Genomic DNA, 13,213 nt, shown 5'->3' on the forward strand with positions numbered 1-13,213 from the left:
TGCTATTTGAAAGCCCCAAATGAAAATTTTCAATTTAGTTAGTGATCATGTTTATACTAAACACCACAGATATATTTTATAATAAATCATTTTTTTTAAGCGAAATGCACTTCTAAACACATAAAAGAAAAAAAAAAAAAACTATGAGTATGTGTGAAGTTTCGTGTTTAATTTTATTAAATAATATTTTTTACAACATTCCATCTGGACAAAAAACAATTATATTTTTTTCTTTACCTTAAAATGACTTTTGTTTTCTTACCCACATTACAAAATATTTTCGGATCGACTTCTAACTGGAATAATGTCAAAGCAGAATATCAAATTCTGTTAAAATCAATTAAATGTTTTTTTTTTTTATAATATATGTATAATCTAACAACAAAATACGGATCCCTAACTTAACACAGGAGCTTGTATCTCTTTTCCCAACTGTGATAATTCTTTCAAAAACTGCTTTGAATTACTCAAATTCGATGATCCATAAATAATTCTCTTGTTAACATTTGCGCTTTGTTTTTGTTTCATAAAATCAACTAAATTCTGATATTCAATATAATTTCCTCCACCAACAACATAAACAACTGCATCTTGGAATGGAGCACGATTCTTTGGCATAACATCACCACCTTTCAATAATTTTGGATCCAAATAAAGATAATCATCGGTTTCAACTGAACTTCGACATTCCATTATTTGGTCAGTGATTTTTGTAACTGGCAAGTTCTATTTTCAAATAAACCAAGAAAAATTAATAAAAAAAAGTTTAAATATTTCTATTTTTTTTACTTACATGTCTCTTAACGACCAAATTCTTAACTCCTTCCATAACAAAGGAAGATCCTTGTGAGACTAATTTGGAAAACATTGATACTGTCTTGGTGCCACCGCCTTCATACTGAGTCGTTTGCTGAACTGGCGATCGAATGTTAATGCTCCTCCATCGTTCAACATACGTCAACGGGGACAAGTCACAGCCTGCCTCTTGCAGAGCTTCTTTAATACGTTGGAATTCAAATTCGGGGACATTTACGGAGCAAATATAATAAATTATGTACAATCTCATTTTATCCTCTGGCAAACCAAATTCAGGATCATTTAGAATATCTTGCAATGGGCGATCGAGGGTCTGTTTGGACATAATTTTCTCCTCCAATTCAAAAAAGGAATCAAGACGCCTAGTCTTGATGTAGTTGAGAATTGCTGTGGCGATTTTTGTGTGCATATCAATAAGGCGTTTCTTTTCCATCAATTGTGGAAGAGAATTGATTGCATTTGTTAGCCGAGCTGTTGTATCATTGACCATCGAGAAAGCCACCTCATTCTCGCCATCAATGCCCATGGATGTTTTAAGTTTCTTGATTTCCTCCTCTGAGGATCTGTAGGATTCTAGTTCTTCTTGAATTGCCTCGGCAACCAGTGGAAATGGACTGCCTTTGTGTGTCATCCAGAATTTGTCATTTTTATCCAAATCACATGCTTTGAGTTTTTTCTTTGTCCCGCTTCGTGCGCCATCATTTTCATCTTCCAAATATACCAGATTTAAGCTCAACTCAAGGACGTCATGTACAAGTGCCTGGTAGGACCAAGTGTGATGTAATGGTGTAGCCAAATCTAAATTCCGATCGAGAAGCAATAGCAATGGTCGTTGAAAACTGAAAACTCCTCCAGCTTGTGTGGCATCCATGTGGAACAAATTATTTCTTGCATCCCAAAGATTCTCACGTAATTTCTTTTCCAGCTTTCGACCAACCATTTCGGCGGCACTATTACGAGGACAACGAATAATTGGTACATTGCCGAGTGTCACAAATACCGAGAACAAACTGTCTACTATATTGTCCATAAGTATTTCAATTTCATCGTCACGTGTATTTGCTCGATTGATGGAATAATACGATACTGCATCACTATTTTGATGCTTAAAGACAAAGAAATCATCTTCGAGACTTATAAAGTTTACATATTGGTCGTAGACACTGCGGATATTTGCAACACATCCTGCTTGCAAAGCTATAGCAGCAAGATCTTCAATCTTTTGCCTGGATATTGGCGAGAGGAAATTCAAATAATAAGTATCGTATAGATTGTTTTGTAAATCTTGCTGAATTCGGCCAAGGTTTTCATTGGTAGGTGAGCAAAAGTAAACCGCAGGAACATCTGGAATGGAATCGCGATCCGAATGCAATTGCCTGGAAAAAATATAAAGTATAGTTAGTCTTAGTAAACTGAAATTCAAATCCAGTTGTATATGTTTCGACTAAAATTGTAGACGGATAGTATTAGTAAATAAAAAGTCAAGACTCTTCGAGCAAAATTCAGTCAAATTCAACTCCTTATATGCACGTTAACGTATAGATTGGAACATCTATTGAACGAATACTGAAAACATCAACATTGTATGAATTACATTAATTTCAGAAGTTAAAAACCGATCTTACAGGATGTCTCAAAAGTAATGGTCTGAACGAAATATGATGAAAGACCAATTTAAGGGTTCTCAAAATATGGTAACTTGTTCATTCCAAATCTTAACGGTTTTCGATTCAATGCAGTTTTTTGAAAATTTTTAAGAACCTCCACTTTAATCTAGTATGTATATTTTGCTTCCCATGTCTTTAGTTGATTTGTTTGTTTTAAACATTATTTATCAAAACATTTTTTTATCTTGTAGCCATTTTGCTACAAATTTTTTAACAGTTTAAAGTTTTTTTAATACTCAATTTAAAAAAAAAACTCTTTTTGTTTTTTTTTTTTTTTAGTATATTTTTTCTTCTATAATTGGTTCGAGAAGAGTTTGAATGTGGGTGGAAATGTCTTGTTTATTCCTATTTATACGATGAACTTCAAGATTTATTGTTTGACCAGATATGTGGAACGAAAACCTCCTAAACAACGATTTCGAGGTATTGCATGCGTTGAATTTTTGAATAAAAAAGTTTTGGAAAAATCTTTGAATAATAAAAGATAAACAGAGAAAGAGAGTTCTACAAAATTGGTAATATCTCTGGAATTAAACAACCGATTAAAAAGGGTATTCTTTTGTAAGACATCAGTCATAATTTTTTCTGATTTTTTTAAACATAACACTAACCGATTTTAAGATTTTACTGTTTGGTTATACAATTTTAGGTTTTCGGAAAAAATAACATCGCAGCTAGATTTCTCACCCTCAAAAACATATAAAAACACTCCCATATTGCGTTTACCTTAAACTATATACTTAAAGATGATAAGGTTTATGACATTTAAGTTAAGTAGGGGAATAGAATTTTCAAATTAACTCGAAAAATATGGTTCATAGAAAAAAATTTATTAAGATTTATCAAAAACCAAAAATGGCCGAGTTTCAATTCAATAAAACTTGTTTTTCCTTAAATCTAAGATGGCAGCTTTTTCTCAAGCTCGATTTTCCCGAAAAACTTGTTTAATGGCTACGGCCACGTCCTGAGCGGCTGAGCGTCAATCCTGAGCGACGAGGTGGCCACGTCCTGAGCGGCAATTTCAAAACCCTGCAAGTGCAAAATATTCGATGAGTATTCGGCTCGCACGCGGGAGTCCAAGGTTCGATTCCTAGAAGTGCCTATTTTTTTTATTTTATAATATTCTAAATTAAATAAAATTGGTATGCCATATTGTAGTAAATATAGATCAACACCTAAATCCCAAATTTCAAAAGAATTCAATGACCTGTTTTGGAAAATTTGATTTTTCAAAAAAAAAATTCAAAATTTTTCAAAAATCCAAAAATGCATTTCTTTGAAATTTTATTTTTGATTTATACTAAGACTATATAAATGCTTCTGTATAAAAAATTTTAATAAAATTTAATAAGTCGTTTGAGAAAAATTCAGAGTTTAAAAGAACGGTTCTATGACAGGTACCGTTAATGGCTGCGTTCCTTTGGAAATATTTATCTACTGCTTAGTACTTAAAGCTGCTTTGAACTACTTTTTCAGTATAGCAAAAGTAGTTCAAAAAAGTTTTAAGTACTAAGCAGTAGATAAATATTTCCAAAGGAACGCAGCTAATAATGACTTTCGAAAAAATCTTTTTTTGTTAAAAAATAGACCTTGTCCAAAAACCCACACTTAATTTTTGTTTTGTTTTAATCATTAAAAGAGTATTTGAGAAAATTATACTTTTCTAGAAAAGGTGCATCACAGGTATGGTTAGATAAGGTTCTAAAAAAATTAATTCCATAGAATCATCTGCACAATCTGCACAATGAGCGACGTCGCTCAGACGCTCAGCCGCTCAGGACCCTTAAGCTCTCAGTAACTCCCTCTACCGTTCTGTGAAAAAAATTTCACGATTTAATTTTTTCCATTTCAGCTTTATTTTTTGTACATCCCAACTGGGCTAATCACACTGTGTTACAAAATAAAAATCATGTTAATTGCTTTGGAAGTGACCCAGCAGAGGTTGCTGAGTACATCATATTTCGGTATTTGAAATTTTCCATAGACCCTCAAAATTTCAAGTTATCGTTTTTCAATGTTTGAACTTTTCAAAGATTTTTTACTCAGTCATTTTTAGGTCAATTTCAGATTTTTACAGTTCTACACAGAGGAGTACTTGTTCTTTTTGAAAATATTTTTATTTTGTTCAAGCACCAAAATGGGTGTAGACTTTATGGACTGAATCTCAAAGTACAACATTTTTTGCACGTTTTTTTTTAATAATTCTGAGTCCGTTTAAACCAACATTTTGTGTTTTGGAAATTTTTTTTATAAACAGTTTTATTTATTATTATTCAACGAGGAATTTTTTTATGAAAATCAGTTGTAAATTAACAAAAGAAATCTTTAAACGACTTCACCTCAAGGTAGAAATGCAGAAATTTCAAGTAAAAGAATCAAGTGAAGAATCACTTCGTACCGATAGTTCTATCATTGAATAATTATATATAGAAGTGACACCGGAAAAAACATCCGCTTTGTTTGAGGGGTGGCGCTACAATCGTTACAAGAGTGGCGCCACAATCGTTTTAGGATTGTGTATTCGATGGCCGAAAAATTCCTTAAAAGGACTTTTGGTTACTAAGTAACCACAACTACTATATTATTTATATTTGGTGTATTTGTATTAGTTTTGTGTTGTGTTAGAAGTGTGTTTGTTTATTTTTGTTTCTGTAATATTCAAATTGAATTTATTTTTAATTTTTGTAATATTTTGAATTGAACATTTATTTTTGAATGTTTGATTCTTATGTATATTTGAAAGGATTTTGTTTTTCTGTTTTTATTAACGACAAGAAGATTTTTCTTCAACTATAGAGAGTTTATTTAATTTTGACTAGGGTGCTTTTTGTAATAATATCTAGCTGTAGTTCACATTATTTAAATGTTGTCTGCATGCACTGTAGCATATACTTACTATTTTCTTAAACCCCATATGCAAGAGTAGGTAAGGATCAAGTTCATACAATATGGCCATATTACACATTATTTTAAAGTATTTTAATGCATATTTCAAATATTTAATACAATACGAAACTATCTCGATTATTTGCTTAAAATGATTTATGTATGCGAACAAGAACTTTGGATTTACGGCTTTGTTCAAATTTGCAGTTTTTACAAAATGTTAAATTTTGGAAAAAAAAATCTTTTCGTACCATTTTTGGATACTTTTCTCTGTTTTTAATTTTTTTTTAATCTAAAATTTAAACGATAATAAATTAATAAAATGTTGAAATAAACTCACAAGAATTTGAGTTTATTTGAAAAAAAAAAAAACTGTAAAAAGGTCTATTTTGATCGCAAATGTATGAAAATGTGGTTTTGGATAGTTCCAATGATTTTCCTTTTTCACCATTTGAAATAAAATATTTATTTCTAATATCCTAAAACTAGAAGAATGTAGCTTTTACATGCTCTTTATTTTGTCATGATACTATATAGTCAAGCTATGCATTCTCACAAAAAAAAAGTTGAGATAACAATCAGACATTGCATTACTATAGCCCTGTTCCATTGGAGAATACTAATAGTAGATTTTTTTGTTCATCTGTCAGTCTGTCTGTCTATAGCTAAACGGATCTACCGATTAACATCAAACTTGGTATGAAGTATTTTTTGGAGACTCTCCAGAGGGGTTTTTAGAACTAATTTTTTTTACCAGAAATAACGATACCTGCCATATACCAATATCGGAAATGTTTTATTTTCTCGAAAACGGTACCAGTAATTTTGTTTAAAAAAATTATAAAATAGTTTTTGGGCAATCATGGAAATGTTTTAAAATTATTATTAACCTACCGTAGAACCGTTTTTTTTTTTCAAATCTGATTTTCTGCCAAACTGCCAATTCAATTTTAAAGAATTTTTATATAGTTTAAATATAAAACAGTAAGACAATTTGGAAAAATAATAGTTTTTGCATAAAAAAAATTGAACACTTTTTTTTGAAAAATCAAATTTACGAAAACCGGAAATTAATTTTTTTTTGACATTTTAGTTTTGAATGTTGAATAGTGATTTCTACGAAATTGCATACCAATTTTATTTTTGATTTTTTTTTTGTTTTAATTTATTTATAAGGTTCCAACGATTTTGAAATTTTTTTTCTACAAATCTTTCTTAGTAGAAGAAATCAAATTGAATAGGTACTTGTTGGAGGTATCACGAATTCTGCTTTGTTCCTTTAACTTTTTGGACTAGTGTATAAAAACAACTCAGGTTAAAAGCTGCACTCGTTATGAAACTCAACTATTAAATTTAGCCGAGCGTTAGCCTTGTACCTGAGTATTAAATTGTTTATTGTGGGTAGGGTGAAATATATATAATTCAGTTAAATATTTAAGTCAGCCTTAAATTTGATTATTGGTAAGGCCCGTAGAAAATAAAATTTACTAATTATAAGTTTTGGTGAATAAAACTTCTTATTCAGATTTCTTTGGCACAAATTTATTTGTCATGAAGTAAAGTTATCAGGTGGAGTTTCGATTCAGCAAAAAAAGGCGCTAGTTGTTACGCATTTTATAATATTGCCAAAAAAAAAATATAATATAAAAAAATAGCAATCTCTGTGGGGATACGAACTCAAAGAGCAAAAGTAAAGAGCAATCACCTTGTCACCTACGCTAATAGGACTATTGAAATAAGTGTAACTTTCATGCCCTATAAGCTATAACGTGCCTAGGATATACAACAATAATTATTTAATTTTGTTCAAATTCTCGTCGTTAATAAAAATGTTTTGTTTTTAGTTTCGAGTTACTATGGATACATTTATAATGTCAAATAACTTTTCAATATTTTTGTTTGATATTTGTGTAATTTTGTATGTATGAGTAAAATTTCCATATTTTCTTTTTTCATTTATAGGATGTCGATGTGTCGATAAGATTTATTTTTGTTTGATATTTGTTTTATGTTTTATGTGTGAGTAAAATTTCCTTATTTTTTTTTTCTAATTTAGGATGTCGACATGTCGATACGTTTTATTTTTATTTGATATTTGTTTTCTAATGTTTGTATTAGTGAAATTTCCTTTTTTAAAAACAAATTTTTGGAAATATAATTTTCTAGGACAAGCCCCATTCTCTCTGGACATTTTTTAGTACATCTGATTGCCGAAAAAAATAAAATTCTGTGGCGCTAGAAACTATCGGTGTCACTTCTATATATAATTATTCAATGGTTCTATCCTGTACCCTTGTTTTAAAATTTTTATTACTGAGAATAAAATTTTTGAATGACTATAAAATACATTTTATACTATAGGTCGTTTCAAATCAAAAGTCCTGACTCTGAGTTTATTTTCTCCCTTCCAATAAAATTGAGAACAAATAAACAAAAAACTCAATTTTATTGGCTCATTGCGACAAATCAACTCAAAAATAACAACAAATCATGCTTGTTTGAATGAAAGAAATGCTAGAGAAAAAAAAATAAACAAACGAAAAATCTGAATTTGTTTATTAATGATTTCTATGGTGACGACTCCAAAATAATTGAAAAATAAAAATAAGATATTTACTGCCCAATTATACAAATGAAAAAATGTGAATAGAATTTTTAGTTATGAATTGCTATCAAATAAAATGGACATTTCTGGTCCATCTTCACCTAGTCCTATAATAATATCTTCGGAAAAGTTATCCCAACTCCCTTCAAATGATAAATAATTAAATAATTGTATGTTTTTTTGTATTGCCCGCGGATATGGAGTGATGCAAGCCCGGGAGACTTGCCTCCGCTTTCTGAGGCTAACCCAGTGAATCTCACAGACGGATAAATTAATTAAAATAGGGATATCAAGAACTGTTCGTCATTATTTTATCGTAATTTTAGAAAAAGTTCAGCTGCCTCATACATGCTTCCTTCCAGTAAGAAAGTGAGTTTTTTTTATTTTTGCTCAATTTTCCATGGGACTTTTGATTTGAAACGACCTATAGAGAAAAAAATAAGCAAACGAAAAATCTGAATTTGTTTATTAATGATTTCTATGGTGACGACTCCAAAATAATTGAAAAATAAAAATAAGATATTTACTGCCCAATTATACAAATAAAAAGATGTGAATAGAATTTTAAGTTATGAATTGCTATCTTATAAACTGGACATTTCTGGTCCATCTTCACCTAATCCTATAACAATATCTTCGGCAAAGTTATCACAACTGCCTTCAAATGATAAATAAATTAATAATTGTATGTTTTTTTTGTATTGCCCGCGAATATGGAGTAATGCAAGCCCGGGAGACTTGCCTCCGCATTCTGAAACTAACCCAGTGAATCTCACAGACGGATTAATTAATAAAATTAAAACTGTTCTTCATTATTTTATAGTAACTTTAGAAAAAGTTCAGCTGCCTCATAAATGCTTCCTTCCAGTAATCGAATGAGTTCTTTTTATTTTTGCTCAATTTTCCATGGGACTTTTGATTTGAAACGACCTATATTAAAATAAAAGAAATTTCATTCAAAAATAATATTTTCATTATTCATAACCAGCTATAGAATTTGAAAGAAATATTTACGGATTGAAATGAATTTTATAGACATCCAAAAATGTTTATTATCCCTATCTTCCCTGTACTGCCAATTTTTATCGGACAGAGTATAGTGATAAAGTTAAATAACAGCTGATTTTGTTGAGCTAGCTAGTACCGGTGCTTAATTGACTCGGTGCCTAATTGACAGTACTAGGACTTAGTTTTTGGATGAAGATTAGCGAAGGGACTCTGTGAAGAAAAGTAAACTCGACGCAAGAGAAAAAAGGGAAAAGAAAGGTAATTTTATAAAAAACTGGAATCAAATAAAAAATAACACCAACAACTACAATAACATACCTAATTATACTTTTTCCCAAGAAATGCAACAGCAATGATTCTACATCTACACTAACAAAGCAAGAAGTAATAAACCAAAGCGAGTACCAATTGATTATAACATTGTAATTATATGCATCGATTCCAAGTTATTCAAAGTTAAAAATCCCCTGTTTCTTAGGAAATAATACAATATTTATTTTATAACTCTACTGCTTTTATGAAAAAGCCATACCAGTCCTAGGAGCAAAAAGGTCACCTTACGAAACCAGAAACAGGCTTAAATGAAAGGTTTTTGTGAGAGTTCAATTTCTTGAATATGAGATAAAAGGTCAAATGTCTGTATAACAAATTAGATCAATTTAGCTTTTAATCAATCTTTTCAAAAGAGCATGAACTGAATAACCGTGATTCATACAAAAACAAAAAATGATTATTTAATTCCAATTAAATAGGTCAAAATCATAAACAACTATGCAATAGTTTTTGAACTCTACTTACACATGCAACGTTACACCCAGATTTCGTAGTTCTCTAATTGGAATGATTGGCGATATGATGTCCTGTCCGTCACGATCGTAAATTAGAATTTTCCAAACTGGTTCAGCGGCAAGTATTTTTTGTTGCTGAACATTTAAGTTGAGCATTTGTTTAATGGCATCTTAAATAGTATAATAAAATAGATAATTTATAAAGAACAAACCAATAAAATATAACAAATAAGAAAATTTCCACATAGGCAAGAAATTTATAAATAGCAATGCAAAAGTTGATTCTAGTTTACATTTCTTAAAGGGTGGAAATAACAATTAAGAATATATTTTAATTACTTACTTATTTGCCTTTCGCGTAGAGTAAGCATTTTTTCTTTTATATTTAGCCAAAAGAATAATAAATAATTTAATTTGTTGCTTAAATTTTTAGTTGAAAATGGTTTATAAGATTTTTTTTTGCATGAAAAAAAAACCCAAATATATAGCTGTCAAATTGACGTTACACGTACTTGCTGATTTCGAACTTTGAAAATTTCCGATGATGACATATGTTCGAAAGATTCATTCACAATAGTGAATCAACAATGTTGTTTATTTTTCAATGAACATTAAAATCCTAGTGCTCGGCTGACGCATCGAAAAATCACATACAAAAATGACACAACTAGAGGGCCCAACCCATAGAATCCGTTGCGTCCGTTGCGTCGAAGTTTTTGACTGACAGCTCGATAAAATACACACGTTCTTATGGGAAGTCCGTCTCCGTCCGATCCGTCGCTTATGGGTCGCTTCCCATAAGAACGTGTGTATTTTATTTTAAAACTTCGTCGCAACGGACGCAACGGATTCTATGGGTTGGGCCCTTAAATCGTCAACAAAGAATTTCGTTCTGCTGTATGCTGTTTGATCTTTGTGCCTGGCTACACGTTGATTTTTCAATCGCCTAAGCAGTGAGTTTGTAGGCAAGAGGGATGAAGAGTGAAGGGGGAAGATGCTCACAAAGGGAACTGAATTTTCTGAGGGCAGTACAGTTACATTGCTAAATTTTTCCTCTTTTTGACATTTTTGTTCCTAGAAAATGTAAAAGTGGAACGTGATTGGGCACAACTGCAGTGTGTAGCCACCGCATGTGATTTTTCAATCGATTGAAAAATCACTGTGTAGCCAGGCACTTTGACGTTTGTTCCTAGAAAATGTAAATTGGAACGTGATTGGGCTATGTAGCCATATCGCCTTTGAAATTGAAAATTAAAAATTTAAAGAATTATTTGCAGGGAATTGTGTGAGGAAAATGATATTTGAGCTTTTGAATTTGAAAACCATCCCACACCAGAAGCTAAGACAAAAAAAACTGAACGTCGATGTTTTGATTAAAAACTTGTTTTATTTTTCTCTTCTAGCGTTTGTATTAGAGTGAAAATTTACTTTTTGACACATCGTGCTTCGCCCTAGTATTGAAGTGCCGTATACACCAATTTTACATTTTTGGGAAATCGCATTTTAATGTTTGGAAGATTATGGCGAAATAACTAACCGTTGGCATTTTTTTTTTATTTTTAGTATGATGTTAGCCGTTATTTACTATCCCAATTGATCCATATAGATATAGATCATTAATTAACACGTACTACAACAGCAAAATGAGATCTTGGTCTTCATGATGATTTTATGATTTATGTATATGGCCCTACTAACAATTTTGCTTCTATAATGCTTTACAGAAGCAACAATTGCATCTGTAAAGCTTTATAGAACCAAAATTGTGAAAGGTTAAATTGCAAGAGTCCAACAGGGGGATCATGTGGGATAATAAAAAAACGGCTATTATAGTTAAAAATTTCTCTTGTATATAAATGTTATTAGACATTTGAAATTAGTTTGGTTTTCAAAATATTTAATTTTTGTCCAAAATGAGTTTTCCGTATAAGCCTTGAAAATCAGAAGTTTCTTTACTTCATACACGTACGTCAGAAAAGATATAATCGAATTCATTATTTCATAAATTACATGAAAAATTTGAAGTAAATGCCAAAATTTGGTGTTTACGTCAAACAATACGTCAATTTTTTTGTCCAGTTAAGATCGGTGGTAATAAAAAACACACCTAATATCTCAGCAACAAAATAGATAGAAAAAAATGGATAATAAATTTGAATACAGCCACATAAGACTGCATACCTGCAAAATGCAATTTGGCGTATATCCCTGCGAACAATTTTGCTTCTATAATGCTTTACAGAAGCAACGATTGCATCTGTAAGGCTTTATAGAACCAAAATTGTTTGTCGGGTATGGCATTCCAATACTAGGGCGACGACATGTCAAAATGAGATTTACCTATATTAAATAACCCAGCGATTAAATCGAATTATTACAGTATAAAACCTTCTAAATTTTCAAAGGCACACGGAGAAAAAATAAGGTATGAACCACCTTATTTCTGGTATATTTATAACTTTAATGTAAAGTTCAAATAGGGATGACTCCCCAATAAAATGGAATTTACCTTACTTTTCTAGTAAATTTATAGCTTATGATTAACTTTACAGTAAAGCCTTTTTTTGTATGAATTTCTAATAGAAATTACTAGAAAGTTAGGTACATATTTTACCTTACTATAAGGCTGAAAATACTGTTTTTTAAAGTAAATTGAACTTCTCTATGGAAGGTATATAATTTAGTTACAGATTGGATCAAATAAAGTCAATTTCATTTTTATTGATGACATTTTTCCAAATAAAATTGTATGCATTTATCTTACAAAAATTAAAATAAAAAAGGTGATTTTTGTAATTATTGAAAAGCATAACTATGTAACACGTACTTAATCCTCAAAGCTATTTAGAAGTAAGTAACGTATGACCCTGTTATGTTTTTCAATAATTACATAAATTACCTAGTTTATTATAATTTTTGTAAGGTGCAAACAAACAATTTTATTTAGGAAAATATCATCAATAAAAATGGAATTGACTTTATTTGATCCAATTTTTTTCTAATTCTTCATGAATTAATTAGATTGAATGATGTTAATGCATATATGGATACATATATTATTCTAACACAAGAAAAAAAAATTGCTATCCGTAATTACGGAGCCAATAACAACGCATAAAAGAACACAAAAAGTAATGAACACATTTCACTTCCAAAAGAAAAACACAAATGAGAAAAGAATTTTTTTAGATTTTATTTCTTTATTGATTATTCCGCACCCGGGCACCTAAAAGCTTTGACAAAAAAAAATTTCAAAAACACATGGAAGACAAAATGGCAGACTTTTCAATGACAGCAATTAAGAGTTATTACTATGTATAGGGGAAAATTCCTAGAACTAGGTAATATTATTACCTTAGTGTAAGGTAAAACTTATTCATAGAATAGTTAAATTTGTAAAATATGTTTTACTAGAATCTTAAAGTGAAAAGAGTCATACACTT

At 30.4% G+C, this 13,213-nt stretch overlaps 1 protein-coding gene across 1 annotated transcript; it reads right to left on the reverse strand.

The window, feature by feature from the left end:
* Positions 1-148: 148 nt before the first annotated feature.
* LOC129905313 (protein sly1 homolog) lies at positions 149-10,261 on the reverse strand. Its single transcript, XM_055980762.1, has 4 exons — positions 10,114-10,261; positions 9,781-9,940; positions 794-2,192; positions 149-726 (listed from the first exon to the last, which is right to left on the reverse strand). Exons 1-4 carry the CDS (start codon positions 10,139-10,141, stop codon positions 397-399), a joined length of 1,917 nt encoding a protein of 638 aa, XP_055836737.1. The 5' UTR covers positions 10,142-10,261; the 3' UTR covers positions 149-396.
* Between the last annotated feature and the right edge of the window lie 2,952 nt (positions 10,262-13,213).

Source organism: Episyrphus balteatus, chromosome 1 (assembly GCF_945859705.1).
Source record: "Episyrphus balteatus chromosome 1, idEpiBalt1.1, whole genome shotgun sequence".
Taxonomy (NCBI): domain Eukaryota; kingdom Metazoa; phylum Arthropoda; class Insecta; order Diptera; family Syrphidae; genus Episyrphus; species Episyrphus balteatus.

Coding starts and splice junctions, on each gene's coding strand:
- LOC129905313 (XM_055980762.1), bottom strand. CDS start 10,141: ATGCTTACTCTACGCGAAAGGCAAATAA. Junction 9,941..10,113: donor TCTACGCGAAAGGCAAATAA/GTAAGTAATTAA, acceptor ATACTATTTAAG/ATGCCATTAAACAAATGCTC. Junction 727..793: donor ATTTGGTCGTTAAGAGACAT/GTAAGTAAAAAA, acceptor ATTTGAAAATAG/AACTTGCCAGTTACAAAAAT.